The 17177-nt window shown below is 37.3% G+C and overlaps 1 protein-coding gene across 1 annotated transcript in view; it reads right to left on the bottom strand.

Moving 5' to 3' along the window:
* Window positions 1-16494: 16494 nt before the first annotated feature.
* LOC136829072 (uncharacterized) overlaps window positions 16495-17177 on the bottom strand; it is a 102288-nt gene continuing 101605 nt past the window's right edge. The window contains 1 exon segment of the mRNA XM_067087454.1: window positions 16495-16723. Within this exon segment, the coding sequence (XP_066943555.1) occupies window positions 16580-16723 (144 nt within the window). The 3' untranslated portion in view covers window positions 16495-16579.

The raw sequence follows: 17177 nt of genomic DNA, 5'->3' as shown, positions 1-17177 counted from the left end.
ATAAAAATGCAACATATTTCAGCTGTATTGCCCTTCTTGTTCTCAGTTTAAATCTTATTTTTTTCTGCTCATGATTGTTAATGACATGTCCAGAGTTTTGATTAATAAATTAGTAAATACCAGCAACTCTACATCACTCGCCTTACTGCCTCAATTATACCATTCCTATCTTCTGAGCACATACGCCCCTACATGTGTAGCGTTCAGTGGGTATATGAAACATCATTAGGTATGAGCAAGTGATTTGCAACTCTTGACAGCCAAACTTGCTGCAGTTGGTCACGAACAGCCTGCTAAGTCAAATAACCTACAGGCAAGTAGTAGTCCAGTTATCCAGGTGGAATCCAAATATTAAGTACTCTGGCAAACCATTGAATGAACAGCTAAAAAGCACTAGAGTTGTAGAAATTCCTCACTTCCTTGCTTGGCAAACCATTGAATGAACAGCTAAAAAGCACTAGAGTTGTAGAAATTCCTCACTCCCTTGCTTGTTCTCAATGAAGGCCAGAAAGTAATAAATCAAGAAGGTCCTACAGTCACTTCTGATAGTGTATTTAAAAATCCTTCATTTCACACTGAAGCACATTTCCACATTTGCCCAACTACAGCAAAGTATATGGGATGACGTTATTTGGTGCAAACCATTTCTGAACACCCCTGGACAACAGAAACCTAGCTACTTTCATGCCCCTCAATACGTGGAACAGAGAGGACTGGATACACTTGTCTGAACAATGAAGTTTTTTACTGGAAAATCTAATCTTGCTCCACTAGGCTCATTCTCCCTTCTTTAAACGTCCAGACAAGGAAAAAATATTACCCCATAAAAGGCTCCAAAAGTACAGGTCCTCAATTCTCATCAAGGGAGTTACTCTTACGAATACAGCTGCAGCCTAATTCCAGTGCACCACAGAATTACAAGAACATAAAAAACAAAAAAACTGCTACTATTAATGCAAACTTGACCACAAAAATATCACAAATAATTTTACAAGGAATACATGCTAAACATGAGAAACCAGTACAAGTGCTGAGAATTAATAAACAAATGACAATTGGAATATGTACTGACTTAACTAACATGCTCCCGTAAGCTAGATACAGTACAGCAATAACTTGTATCACAGTGGGATAGGTTCCAAAAAGCAAACCAAAATAAAATTTTAAAAATGATATGTAAGTCACACTGTTCTTCCTTATTAAGGTTCCCTTGCTAACTAATCACACCACAATTGGCTGAGGGAAAAACTTGAAAAAGGAGAGAGACATTTTTTAAAACATCAAATATCACATAACAAGGAGGAATACATAAATTATAGCCAAAATTTCTCTTCCTTATTAAAGTTCCCTTGCTAATTAACCACACCACAATTGGCTAAGGGAAAAACTGAAAAAAGGAGGGAGACAGAGAGAGATACATGTATTACAAATAAAACATATTTAAAATATCACATAAAGGAGGAATACATATAACCAAAATTTCTCACTATCTACAGTTTCTTTAGAAAAAAAAATCAGAGCCTGGCAAAATTATGATACAACTTGAAACTTTTTCTGCCCCATTTCATAGATTATAATTTTTTCACTGAACCAAACTCCCAAGGTAATACTCTCAACAATAACAAGAAAACTGAAATGGTCCAACTCACTAGATTTACAGAGTGTCAAGTTAATGCAACTCAAAGGGGCATGTCTAAAGCTCTGTTTTTACAATTTTTGCAAAGTACACCAGAGTCTTTAAAACATGAAATAAACTTTATCATACAATCCCATTAATTACATATGTGCCTACATTCATGGTCTCTATCCCCAGACATAACATGATCCAGGAGAGCTCTTGGAGCCTGCTATGCAACAGTGACCAACAAATAAGTTGATCACTAATAACTTGGTCACTGATAAATGACCAACTTGATAGTTGGTCATTTATTACTATGTGTAACTCTCAACTAACAAGTTAGAGGGTTACACCTAGTAAATATGAAACCAGTGTGTGAGGCATTGTTTTTCTTTGCTAAGCTTCTTAATTCCACCACAAATCCCCTCGTCATTCACATTAGCCATGGAAGCAAGTATGGCCATAAGATTTCATCTTTGGATTTTCTATTAATGAGAGAATGAAAATGGAGTTACGAAGAAGTGGAAGAGATGGAAAATTCTCAAAAAATGTTTTGCCCAGAAGGAAATACTTGGTGCCAATCAGTACAAATCCAAACATTAGTAAGATGTCACCTACATAAAAACTCCCAAAGGGTGAAGTGACACTATCAACTGGCTACATTTACAACCAAAGGCACATCACTACCATGTTTAAAAGCCACATAGTGACAATATCAACTGCCTACATTTACAATCAAAGGCACATCATTACCATGTTTAAAAGCCACATAAGTGGAAGAGAGTCTGATGTTGGGAACTGTTATGCCTTGCCACCTGACATTACTGTAGGCTTTCAGGATTGCTGCCTTAGGCAGTAGATCACATCGTCATCTCCTGCTTCCTCCTTTGCCCAGTACAGAGGAAAAGACTGTAGTTGTCACATTCTAAGCTCTTTGCAGGTGATATCAAATATCCGTAACTGGTCAGAAAAGAGGGTCCTTGTTATCCATGATAGAAAACAAGGAAAAGATAGCAAAGAGTTCTATGATACAATCCTGGGATTGTCCATCAACATTGATAGCAGGTCAGGAAATCACTCCCGAGGGGAGCAATCAGTCATATTCATGTTCTTGGGCTTAAGTTTAACCCAGTATTGTACCTGATACAGAAACAAAATGACAGGAAAGTGTACAAGTTTAGGCTGTCCCACTGAAGACACACATCACATCCATTTTCTAGGATGCTTGGTCAACTGGGATAAACAGTAAATGGAACTTGTGGTTATGGCCCATCTCAGAACAGATTTACCAATGGTATTACTCCACAGATACCAAAAAGCCTTGCAGATCTCTGAATTAAGTGGCTACTCTGATGGAAGTACTTACTTTTCCCCAATCAAGACTGTCTGTCATTACATTGTGCCTTCCTGAGAAGATCTTGGAACTATATTGACATGACTGTCAGCTATTACGGTGTCTCATTCTGTGACAATCCTTGAATTATGCTAACCTTATTTGCCTCTAAGGCTATGCCTGGGTATTCATCCAAAAAACCTTCAAAAAAAAAAAAAAATCTTGTTAGCTACAGCTAGAACAACCTTCCAAAAAACCTACAAAAAAAAAAAAAAAAACTTGTTAGCTACATCTGGAACAACCTGAATCTACAGCAGCTGTGGAAGCAGCAGCTGTGTGAAGACCAATTTTTCCAGCAACATGAGATGTCCAGTCAAGGATTGCCAAATGGTCACATGATCCAGAATGCAACAAAACTAATGGTTCAAGAATGACAATGTCCTGACCATGTCTTTCTCTTTGCAAACCACAGCTACTTCTGTTTTGAGGGGTTTAGGTTCAAACTCTTCTAGTTGATAAGAAGTCACAAGCGCTGACATAACGGATATAAAAAGTTCAGATACTGTTGCAACTCTGCCACAGTTGTAACCACCACCAACCATTGTCCATATACTGTACAGTATTTCCTTATTCCATTCCAATGTGCCCACACTATTGTTGGTAACAAGAGCCAAGACAGACTTGTGGAGCAGTTGTTAGGCTGAAACACAACTTGACAATGAAATGCCTTCCACTTCCAAATAGAAAAAAAAAAAGTATTTCCTCGATGACAGATAAACTAGGACATGAATGTATACTTCCCTGAGGCTCAGGGATGACATGAAGCCCCAGGAAAGAAGTCAACCTACAGGGGCAGAAGGATCAGAATGCCTAGAGAGCTTATACAGTATCCCTTATTACAGGGTCTTCTGGGGTAGATAAAATACTGGCTACAGATTACTTCTGCCAAAGGTAACCCCCTCCTTCACCATGAAGGTGACTAGGATAGACAGGATGATATTGGACCCTGATTAAAAATTACTTCTGTAGCAGGAGAATGATGCCCTGAATATGAGGGAACCCACAGTCTCTTGCTGGACAATGAAAACAAGTGAGGGGTATTCCCTGATCTATCGTACCTCTTGCTGCATCCTTATCCCTCCATCCTCAATCTGACATCCATAATTATGTCCAAAACAATGATATCCAAACCAGCATGGCTGGTGGCAGGTCAAATACATAACTAGTGAACTGATCTTAATACAGAATCATTCCTGAGTTCTGCCACTACTGCCTCATCCTTCTGAAGACCTATCAACCCCAGTCAAGGATTTCAGAGCAGGAGACCTAATCAGCAACACCTTTGTCACCTCCAGTTCATCTTTATGTGTTCAAAATGCATTACATGGCTTTTGGTTGAGTCAAAAAGCATCCTCATAACAGGTATCAAGGGTGTCTTCTCTGCAGCAACAGGCTTTGGTGTGAAAGATGAGACTTGCTGGCTTTCTCTCCATGGTCAGAAATACCAAAAAAATCTCATGATGATGACTGCCTGCTCTCTATGCATCCTGATGCATCCATACATGCTCAGGAAACCTCATGTAAGGAGATGGCATCTAACATCTTGTAAAGCCAAACTCTGTGCCCTGCCTTGAAGGAGAACTGAAATAGTTATTGTACTGATAAATCCCTTCCTGTTTTTCACCATAAGAGGTCATCAGGCCAGTCACTGTCAAGTTCAGATGTTGTAGTCCTAGGCCTGGAATGCCAATTTCCCTTGGTGTCTTTCTCCAATGTAAAGACTGAAGGTTTGTATTTGTATGGGAACAAACTCTGTTAAAAGCAGAAAAATCAAATAGCTATTCAAACCTGCAAAAGTAAGGTGGTTATTGATAACTGTGTTAAAAACAAATTACTAAAAATACCACCAAAACATTTCGACAAAGTCAAACGCTACTATTACAAACTTACAACACATGAAAAAATAAAGTAAAAAACTGATGGCTAATTAACTAAACTCTAATTAACTGCATGTTAAATAATAAATCCATGGTCATGAAAAAATGACATCTGAAAACTAAATTATCAAAAAATCACTTTCTAAATGACAAACCCTAGTCATGATCTAATCCTTTTCAAATTCTGTACTTAGAATTCAAAACTTGATCAACATGAACAAACATTACAAATACCATACTATCAAAAGGCAATAACGACATCACACTTTACCTCACAACATCACCAGCTAGATATCAATCATTTTATAAACTAAAATCTACTGTCATAATGCAAGAACACAAACTCATGTCATCAAAGATACCAAAACAAAGCTACTGTGCAATCATTAACAAGATAACACTTGAAAATTCAATTTTTCTCAATTATTTTATTACAAGAACTCTACGACCCTAAACAAGAGCACTTTAAATCCCAAGGCATCATGAAAGCTACACCCTAAATCCTAAACTAACTACTGTACAGTATATGCTTTTTGAATGCAACTGCCATGAAACAATTCTAAACTTTGATCTTCCTCAACCTATGGAAACCCTTATAGAAAGCCATTGGTTAATTGCACAGTACATCAATGTAAAACAGAAAATTCAATATCTACATGTGTGCATCAAGGCATGAGCAAATTTAAAGGATTGTAGCTTGAATGGAATGAATGGACAAGGATCTTGGGAAACTTCTTCTTCTTCACTGTAGTTTTTTTTTCTTCAGTGAAGGACTCCTGCTCTTCAATGTTACCTGGAATACAAAGAACATATGTGAATATTAAAATGTGGTTCTGTTTTCTTAGCTTAATTCTTCCTGATAAATCTTTGGCTCTACATAGTTTTTTTTTAATCAACTTGGGACTACAGTACAGTTCAAATTATCCAAATGCCAGGGAACTAAGAGATGTTGGTTAATGAGGCATTTTGAAGTAAGCAAGTCAAGTATTTTAAGATATTTGCTGAACACTTTTCTAACAATTATAACAATTATGAATCTTGTTAATTATTGCAGACAGATACCTACAATTCAGGGTATAAGTTACCAGAGGCATTCTGTGTTATTTCATACACATCAAACAGAATCTTAACACTTTGTGGCTCAATTGGTTCTGCAGTACATATAGGCTGTATTGTACTGTACACTGATATATGCCTATTTACCAAAACATTCTATTATACAAACAGAAAATTAACATATGCCCAGTCACCATAACAATCTACTATGCAAGACTGTGAGTTCAACCTTCCACATACAGTGTGTGAGTCAACTGTTTTCCCCAGATATCTTCAGCTTTCTCTTGAACCATATGTCCAGAAATACATAAGGCTCCACAAAGCCTGATAACAGTCTCAAGATTATTATTTGATACTGTGAGCTGTAACAAAAACAACGTTACTTCATTAGATCTGCAGTCTCTGCTCAATTTACGTGGCAATTAAGACTACCCACAAGACTTCAAAACAAGCTTAGGTTCACATAAGCCTACCCTGGACATCTCTCCTGACAGTCCTAGGACAAATGGAAACACTCACCCCATACTATAAAACTACACCCCTTGCTCACACTACTATTTAATAGGTCAGTCTCCATCAGTATGAGTACCACGGAGGCACAGGATACAGTTGGACAGATTGCAAATCAGAATTAACAGGCTGAGTGCCGAGTTGAACTCTCCTATCCATAATAATTCTTATAGGGTGCTTTCCCTTTTTTTATTTTCTAGAAAGTATGGTTCCATGAGAATTTTAAGGATTGAAAATGAAGTAAACAGGACCTGAATGCACCTCAAAGCTGCAGCATCCACTTGGGAAACCATTTTATTTTATCTGTTTATCATCATCCATGCTATTTGCTATCCCTTCTCTTTACTGGTTCAGCTTCTTCCTCTATATTTCTGTTGAAATTTTTAGCACTCATTTAGGAATGAATCCTCTGGGTGATCAAAATATGAATTTAAAAGTGAGGCTCAGTGGTCTGAATGGGCCACATCATAATTACAAAAGCAATGATGAATCAAACAATCAACAATAATCTGGCTGACTCAACTGAAAATTCTGTACAATTTACAATATCATTAAACTTCAACTTCTCTTGCAACACTCACTCTGGTAATACTACTAAGTACTATTAAGTGTAAAGAGTTCACAAATCCAATATCTAGATTCTCAAAGGCTTAATTTAGAGGCTGTAAAACTGGAGCATGACAGATATGAAGTTACTGGGGAATAAGGTTGCTTAAGTATGATATGAGATTGAGAAACTTTACTCTCTCTACTATGGCGTCTAGCTTCACCGACGACCACAAATTGTGAATAACAACGTGACATCTCTTCTCAGGTTTTGGGTGAGGTGATTCATAATTGCTGGGCTTCGATCCAATGGGAAATCGAGAGGCTCTTTTCTTCTTTCTACTGGTTTAAGTCTGCCACATGCCAATCCCCTCAAGATCATTCTTGTTATCATCTACGACAGGGGGTTGGGGGGGAGAGATAGGGTCGGAAGACTCATGAGGGCTAATGATCTTGACTGAGGATCTACCTTTGGAGTCACTGGGGAGGGGGAGGAGTTTGGGAGTCCATTGTTCCCCTCCGATAGATCTATGGGTGATGTGGTTGTTTCGTCCGTGGGAGAGAGGGCATTTTCCAGTTACTACAGACAACCTCAATGTCACTGATTGCTAAATAAAACATAATTCAGCGATATATTTTTTCTTTATTATTTTAAGTTAATAAATATGGATTAAGAAATGCCATCTACCTTTATTAATCAATGCAGTACATCTTAAATGAAGTAAAGGTGTGATTTCAGCAATTTTAAAAGTTGCTTTTGCTTATTCAAAAATGTGTTGCAGCCTGCCCGTTATTCATTTCTTTAGATGCAGATCAAACTTACTCGTAAACTTTCTGACCTCCTCCTTCACTATTGCAAGAAGGATGACTCAGAATTCATTTTATTTTCACTTATGGAAGTCACCATTGAGAATTAAGTTTTCATGTTAATTATTAGAAACAGTACAGAATTAATTGACAAGCCTTAAGTTTGGTAAGCCTGGTTTAATGTCTCAAAATCTGTGAGTGAACAGATAAGTGGGAATGGACTGGTGTGGTGGGTGGTGAGGCAAATGGTGCAGCGGAGACGAAGCAATAGGTATTCTTCTAGCGTTGGAACCCCATGTTTGTGACTCTTCTGTGCCTTAATCAACCAGATTTAAGGCAAACATCTATATTCTTGCTGTGATCCCTCTTTTCTGTCATTGTTTTGTCACTACTCTGGCCACAAGGGGACCAAAAATTTGAGGTCAGAAAGTGGTGCCACCCTCAAGTAATTTTCCCCGTATAGCCTAAGTGTGCAATAGGGGTAAAGATCATGTGAGAATCAAGACTTTTCCTATATACTCCTACATAAAACTCTGGACCACTATTCTGATCTCATCCAGACCAGTGGGACCATGCTTTGACTAAATCTGAATCTGTACTACACAAGGATGTTTGCACAATAATCTGGAAAATTACAGGTATTTACAAGCAAAGCAACGATGAACACTTCAGAAAATGAGGCCTCAATGTGAGTTTGATCAACCAAAGTGACAGGGTTTACCCAAGTTATAAGCACAACCAAACTGTAGATAATAAAACCTTAAAGAGGTCTCTTACCATATTAACCAACTTTCCTCTTCGTAGTTTTCCCACAGGGTATTACCAGACAACATAATGTTTTGCCCTGCAGTGTAGACAGTTCAAAAGACCCTTGCAGTGGCAAGAACCTGCAACTGCACCAATACTGTAAACACAAGAGAGAAGACATAGATAAGTCTACTTCATGGCTATGAAATAATAACATTTACCAAATAGTGTATTCACAAACTTATCAACATACATACAAAAAATTACAGGCTGGATATCACTGAAGCTGACTGTCACACTTTGGCTGCCTATGCTAACAAAAGAAACTGCCTCTTTATAGAAAAAAAATCACCTCCAAGGCCATACTCAGAATTTTGTGTCTCCCTTTACTAGTTAAGTGCATACACAGCCTACACAACACCAACAACTAACAGAAACACAATCACATATTTTACTGTGCTTCACTGTTACTTCTGTAGCCCAAGTTTCATGCTACCAGCTGTCTAGGGTGGAGCAAGAAAGCATTAAGCACACAAATGTCACCCAGGATGTTAGTACACAGCCAGGTAAAAATCCTTTAAAATCTATATATTTTCATATACACTGTACAATATTATGATGGAAATACAAGAAATAACCTTCAATTCATAAGATGAGCAAAAGATTTTAATATGCAAATTAGTTTACAGAGTAAACATAAGATCACATTCTAAGATTTTACAAATTGTGTAAAAAATAAATGAAACATAACTTAATAGCAAACTCTGATCTATAACCTCATGGAGAAAGAACAGGTGCTTATGGTGGCATCAGTTCACAGAAACCACAAAAACACATACATTAGCCTACTTGTTTTCAAATGGTATGCCAGAACCCACACTACAAGTAATGTAAGATACCTGTACTGTATATTATTTGGACTGTGGGAATGATTAATCACAGGGCATTTTCCAAAGTTTAAATTGTACGTGCCTTAGAAGACTTGACTCTCCATCTGTGAAATGCTTCTACAAGATACATGCTTACTACTTAAAGCTGGTCTTGTGCAAGCACAGCCATTGCTTATTTTACATTGCTAATGCAGAGGATCGAAAAGAAAGGGGTCTCAACCCAAAAAGCAGAACATCTAACTCTGATGAAGTTGATGAAGTTTGAGGGATTTGCAGACAACAGCAGCGAAATAGGGCTTACACCAGATTATAAGACAATGGTCAGTGTACACAAGATAAGTGTGATGTTCATTTATGTCTAACTGACAAATACTGTGTTTGGTGTTTTCACAGTAATCTCAGGGACAACCAATACCAATTTTCATATTAAAATTTTATATTCCTACACCTACTTAACATTCCTATCGCTCCAAATTCTGATAAGCAGGATCACTTGGCGGTTGAGAAAAACTAAAAGAAAATGGAAGGTTGTACTTGGTTTATCACCCTATTGCATCTTCCTGTTTACCTTCCCTCCAGTCACTAAGGATTTCTATGCCTTAAGTTTTTTGCAAACTGGATTGTGGGGAGGCTGGGTTGGTACTACGACTGTCATTTCCATGAATCTTACCTATCATTCATATAGCTGATTACCACACTGACAAGGATGGTGGGAAAATACAGCACTTGGCAAATACCTGGAAACCTAACCCATAGAAAATACGATTTGTTTTAATAAGACACCAATGAGTGACTCTTGCCTGACGTAAGTAATCCTGGATTGACATCAAGGATTTGGACCATTTGCAGAGGTACAATTGTAGAGGGACTTGCTTTAAAGTAAAGCAAGGGTGGTGATCTCATGCCAAATATCTTGTCGTACAATGTCACGGCAGACCAGATTAAATTCAAAATGCACTACAATGACAAACATTCTCTACAATCCTCTTTATTTGACCTAGCTGTTTTTCTCCCACAACACTCAGCAGGATGCTGCCGCAAAAAGTGTGTCTTTTTCTAGTATCTGGTTTCATACTACTACTCAGTTGCTAGGAGTTTTATCTTGGCTACAACTAAAATGTGGAATAGTTTGCCTTCTGCAGTTGTGGAGTCTTCTGACCTCCAAATGTTTAAGTAAAGAGCCTCATTCCTTCTCCCAGCTGACGTCTCCTGAATTCACGTGTATCTTTTTTTTTTTATCTATTTCCCTCATATTCATTTATTTATCACCTTTGCTTATTATCAGTCTTTCTATAGGCTGGACTCTGTCCACAAGGGTTTTCAGCTGAAGATTTAAAGAGGAAAGTTGCACTACAAAGTAGTCGTTAGAAAGGTTGGCCAGCAAGACTGAAGAAAGGTGGCAATAGCCCCTTTCAGGACTGTGAGATAGGAGGCTGGAGATCAAGATTAAGCACATGAGAAACATGAGTGGTGGAACTTCACATTAATCTTGCATTGCACAGAGTTCAAGGTGATGATGATGAAGTATTTTACAAGTTATTACAGTATCTTTCAATTCAGTGACAACAGTCATTCTTAAACCAATAAAATATCAAAACTTTTATATCCTTGTGCAGTATATACTGTACTTTAGCAATGCATCTGGTAGCATAATCACTGAATTACTCTCAAACACAACCTGTGATGAATATGAATTACAAAATTCAGGCTATAAGGCCAGCCTCTAGGGCAATTTTAGCCATTTGGTGCATCAGAGTGAAAAGTGAAGCTGGGCTGGCTGGGCAGTAAATAAAGGGATCCAAAAAATAAAAGAGGTGGAATGCAAGTATCTAGAGACAAAAATGGGAGAAAACCCCACAGCTGCATTTTGAAGCAACAGCTAATGAGGTTGGAGTGTAAGATGGAACAAAGGCTAAAAAGTGGGTACAGCTGGGGCTGAAGGCTGCTAAACACTTTAGACCATAAACTGTATTCCAAATTTGAAAATGTAATGTTTAAAAGTAATTTTAAAAATTAAGATATAAAATCCAGAGCCTTTTATACTAGATCATTCTTCTGCGTGCAATGAGGCAGTCGTTGAAACTGGTGACAAGGTAATTAACTGGTGGTACTGGGGGGTGTTGAGTGGGGAATACCCTCACCCACCTGCCAACACCAGCCACTTTTCCTCTGGCTGCAGGGGCCAAGCAGGGTATCTGAGGTGGGGACCATACAAGAAGAGACATGAATGCACATTTGCACTGTGCAACAGCCAAAGATAAGTGGCTAACTGAGTAGGTGTGTGATTTTACATTAGATTCAGTAAAAAATTACTTGTTTTGAGAGATACTGGCTTCCCATTGTATACTACAATTATGGGGACCACAGTGAAAACTATTGTTTTTGGGCAAGGGAAAACACTGAAATGAAGAACAGGAATGTACCTATCTAACCTAACCTAACTTATGGCCCAGCCTCATCTAGCTGGGTGGCTTTGCCCCTCAACTCCCCAACCTAACCTTGAGCTCTGTGAATCAAAATAAATAATATGACTTACATAACTGCATTTGGGTTGTTTCAGCCGTAAGCACGTTTACGTGAAAAATGGGCACCATGTTTAGTACCAGCCCCTTGGGGATGTACGTAAAACATGAAATAATAATGGTAAATACCATAAACATAACGGTAAATACCATAAACATAACGTCTTACATTGTTTTGGATGTTACGGCCTAAAGTGACTTACGGCCGAAACGACCAGGACCGACAAAACTCAACCACACCTAACCTACACTAGGATGCTGTGTCCTCACCTCACTGGGGAGCCATGATGGCAGGTCCTTACCTGGCCAGAGATCTAGGATGGCAGGTTCTTACCTGGCCAAGAAGCTAAGATTCCAGGTCCTTACCTGGCCAGGGAGTTAGGGAGCTAGGATCCTAGGTCCTTACCTGGCCTGGGATATTTTGCCTCTTTCAACACCCCCACCTACCCTAAGCTAACCCAGATCACTAGGTGCATGGTGTCACTCTGAGAACATTCAATAACTTAACCTTAATCAAAATCAAGACTTGCAGAAGTATCATGGAGATAGGTCCAGTATCTGTAAAACTACTAATTTGTTACTCAAATTGTCAGCACCATTCAAAACATACACTCAAATAATTTTGCTATACAGTAGTCAAAATAAACCTAGAAAAGCATCAAAAGAATCATGGTTAAAAGCTGAAGATGGTTTTTTCAAGCAAAATAACATGTAAATTTGATTTAACTGGTTGAAAATGACTGCCAAGTTTGGTACCAACCCCAAAAACATGAACTCTGATACAACACAAAAGATGGTAAATTCTTGGTAATGGTAAATTTAGGATGGATTTCATGAATTATATTAAGCATATTAAAAGCCTTTGAGAACAAGGCAAAAGAGCTCCATTGTTGAAAACTGGTATTAAAGTAAAATAATGCCAAACCTTGAACAAAAGAATTAAAAATTTCAGCAACCTCCATGTGCAGTACTTGTACTCACATTTCCTGAAGAAAATACCAAATACCACAAAATGACATGATTTCTTTACCAAGTGTGCAGGATAAAACTGAACATATTTCATCTTCCCCAACCCTCATATCAATAATGTCCTGTAAAATAATTTCTGAGATTTTAATAACACAGTTTCCACGTTCATAGATGTAGTAGTTTAAGAGTTGATGCAGAGTAGGGAGACAGGTAGGCGTGAAAAATTCGACTGTGAAAACAGGCCAAACCTAACCTTTCCTATAACGCCCAATCCTGACCTAAATAGAAGTTACCTTCACCCCACCTAACTTTGGGCATGGCACCATGACCTGGCTAGAGGGGCTTTGCCACCCTTGAAAACAACCCCCACCCCCAATTAACACTGAATATCAGAGAGATTGGCAGGGCTAAATTTCTGTTTGGACACATGGTTTGGCACTGGCTATGACCACACCAAAGGGTAAAACTTGAATTTAGCTGCACGGCCTGATTCCTGCCAACTTCCGACCGGAACAGGTTCCTCATATATAGACATAACCTTTCCTATAATGCCAGGTCCTGACCTAACCAGATCTTACCTTCCTAACCTAACTAAGGGCGGCATTCCCTGACCTGGCCGGGGTGGGGAGGTGGTCCTCATTCTAGTTAACCCTGATCTCAAAATATTACTTTCCTTGACCCCCGAATTGGTTTGCCCAAAGGACCACAACTATATCTTCTAATTTTTTCCTAACTAAATTACAGCAATGATTACTAGAAAGCCCACAGGTAGCTTTGGCTCCAGGTTATATAGTTCATTATCTTCTTACACACGTTTGCATACAATCTGAACAAAGTAGTATATAGATTTACCTCTTAAAATATATAATATGAATACAGTAGTATATACATTTACCTCTTAAAATAACACCATAAGTCACTAGAGGGAAGACATAACACTCAGTCACAGTCCGCCAGCCGATGGAGTTATTGGAAGCAGTTGCCACTGGCCAGTTCCTCCATTTTTATTGTGTTCTACTTTTCTACTTGATATGTCATGAGTATGGGTGTGAGCGCAACAAAACCTTAAAAAAATGTTTCAATTTAATATCTCTTCATATGCAAATTTCAAAATACAGTAAATAATATATTTCTTTTTGAACCCTCTCGGCAATCGTCATGTCGCACATAGTAGTTCTGCAGCCGTATCTTGAAAATTTCTTGAATTAACTTTATCCAGTGAAGCGTAATGCATTTATCCAAGCTTCGACAAAATTTCACTTCCTCCAACTAATGACGAACAACAGATTGCAAAGTCGTAACCCACAAGGATCATTGCATGGAGTTATCCCTGGGATAGTGTCCATTAATTATAATGTGGAATAACTGACTGTTTTCGTGTGTGGCTTTATGTATTACAGAAGGAACTCTTGTTCAACACATGATTTTCAGTACGTCGTACACTTCAGAGTGCAATAGGCAATTATCTGTAATAGAAAATATTCCTTCACAGCCCCTTTGTCTATTTAATGCCTTAAAATGAAATACTGCTAACTAAAGTGTACCCAGATGAGTTGCTTAGATGGCTAAGTAAGCACAGCTATAAACACTGTTATTGAACGAAGACATAACTGTGAGGCAGTAATTGGCAATTTAATTTCTGGTTAAAAAAAAAAGAATTATGATATTTCATCTTATAATTCTCTATTAAGACTATATTTACAAATTATCATCAGAAAATATATAACATATGTATAACATATCAATATTACACGTTAATTTATTTCCATGGTTTAAAAACGTCATAATAATAGTAGCAGGTAAAGCAGTGACCCTAGGCTTGGAGGCATCACAGATCCTGATTTGTGCGTAGATCCATATAAAATTAACAACTGCCTTTCGCACTTAAATACAAAAGCTGTGTGCAAAATTTATAGCCATTTCCTTGAAACATTCTGGAGATGGTGTTATGTAAACACACACGATCGCAATGTTAAATAATATCATGGCAATTTTGATACCAGAGGGAAATAACTGGCAGAGGTTCAACATACATACGCATTCACGATTATTCATGCGCCTTCTGAGCACAAAAGAGACAAAATTATTGAAAATAAACGAAGGGGTAAGGGCCAACAGTTGCTTGATTGTCAAAGAGTAGTCAGGAAAGCGACAATCCGGGTAGGGTAACCGTGCAAACATGCAAATAATGTAAAAAAACTAAATACTTTAAACAGGCCAAGGCTTAAGTTTAAAACAATACTAATGTGTTACTTGAAAGATGATATTCCTTTTAACTGTCTCATTACACGGAACAAGAGAACTTCCTGCAGTCCCATCTCGAAATCTCTAATGTGTACAAATATATAGTATTTGATGTTTTACCAGTTCTTACAGAATGCTGATGCTGTTAGTTTAGTAGCGGTAGGGATTTTTCAGTTTGTTCATGATATTTCTTATCGCAGTTTTTAAGAGGAATTTCACAGATACAGCCGGAAAAATCGTTTAGAGAATTTCTCCTTACCAGACCTTTAACATTAATATTACTGAAAATTACATCACGTTAAAGGGCTTCAAAATCCCTGGAATCTAAAAAAAAAAAAAAAAAAAAAAAGAGACTGTAAACTTTCACCATACAGTGGCTTTAAAATATTTTCATTAAAATTTGTTACCAGTTAAATAAAATATTTTCCTGACTCTTTCCCATGCTGCATTTACAAAAGTCCTTGGTATTTTAAGTTTCAAGGCAATGTCATACATAGAATTTATCTGAGCGTCAATGAATGCTGGCTACAAATGCGCAGAGCCTTTAAAAGCATTTTTTACTTGTTTCTTTCCTTCCCATTCAAAATTCACACTCAACTTTCATATAAGAAAGCTGGCTCACTAATTCCTCAATACATTCTCACCTTGGCTTCCACTGACGAGCCAAATCTATTCCCAGTCTCTACACACTCTCCTTTCTTTGCTTCACCTGTTGCGTAAGTCATTTCATCTCTCGTTCTACCGTTTCTTATATTTACTCCTAACACCTATATGCATCATGTGCCTCTGTTTTGACGCCATTCACCACTGCTCTCTCCTTCAGGTTTCCTACTGATAACATTACTTTTGCTCACATTCACCATTAACTTTCGACTCTCCTTAACACTTTCAAATTCATTCACTAGTTTCTACAGCTTCTCTTCACTGTCTATAATCAACATACCATAATCTGTAAAGATCAGCAATTTCTACACTCGTTTCACGCAACACATTTTCTTACCAACAACTTTGCACATACTTCTGATATCCTTTGTGTGACTTTTCATATCACGCCATTCATCAACATATTGACTAGCCACAGGGACACAACTCACCTTTATCTCAGCCTCACTTTTACAGCAAACCAGTCACTCTACCATCCACATATTCTCCCATCTTTCCAAAAACACAAAAAACACTAACACTAAATCATAGACAGACATACGTATACATACATGTGTGTATATATATATACATATATATATATATATATATATATATATATATATATATATATATATATATATATATATATATATATATAATAAGCATGCACACCTCTATCATTCACACTTTCATAGAGCCTGAAAATATAAACTCACTTTCCTTATTACTTGTAACGTGATTCCAGGGAGCACCCATCACCACTTCATCGCCTTCCCCCAGTAGGCGAAATTGAAGATAACGAAGACGAGGGGAATGAGCATCCTGCCGACTAACAGGATGATCAGACTGGTGCTTAGCTTCCTCCTTCCTCCAACTCTGGATCCGTCTGGCGGTTTCAGCTGTGGAAGGAAAGTCGTTGAGTTGCTTCAGGTGAAAAAATAAAAACGACGTAGGTGACGTTACGTTTTTCAAGGGAAATTCAGAATCAAGGACGAGATTGGCAATGGATTTTTCTGTGGGCAAAATTGTGATGAGTGGATGTTTCGTTTTACGGACTTCAGAAACTAGGAGAGAGGTTTTTTTTTATTTACTGTAAATACACATACATATAGTATATTTTTATTATACATATATTGTATATATTTATATACACAAACGCAAACATATACATATACATATATATATATATATATATATATATATATATATATATATATATATATATATATATATATATATATATATATATATATATATATATATATATATATATATATGTATTTATATATATAATATATATATATATTACACACACACACACATATATACATATATATATATATATATATATAT

This window comes from Macrobrachium rosenbergii, chromosome 43 (assembly GCF_040412425.1).
Source record: "Macrobrachium rosenbergii isolate ZJJX-2024 chromosome 43, ASM4041242v1, whole genome shotgun sequence".
NCBI lineage: Eukaryota > Metazoa > Arthropoda > Malacostraca > Decapoda > Palaemonidae > Macrobrachium > Macrobrachium rosenbergii.
Note: the sequence above shows the minus strand (reverse complement) of the source record. Positions and strands in the feature narration are given on the sequence as shown.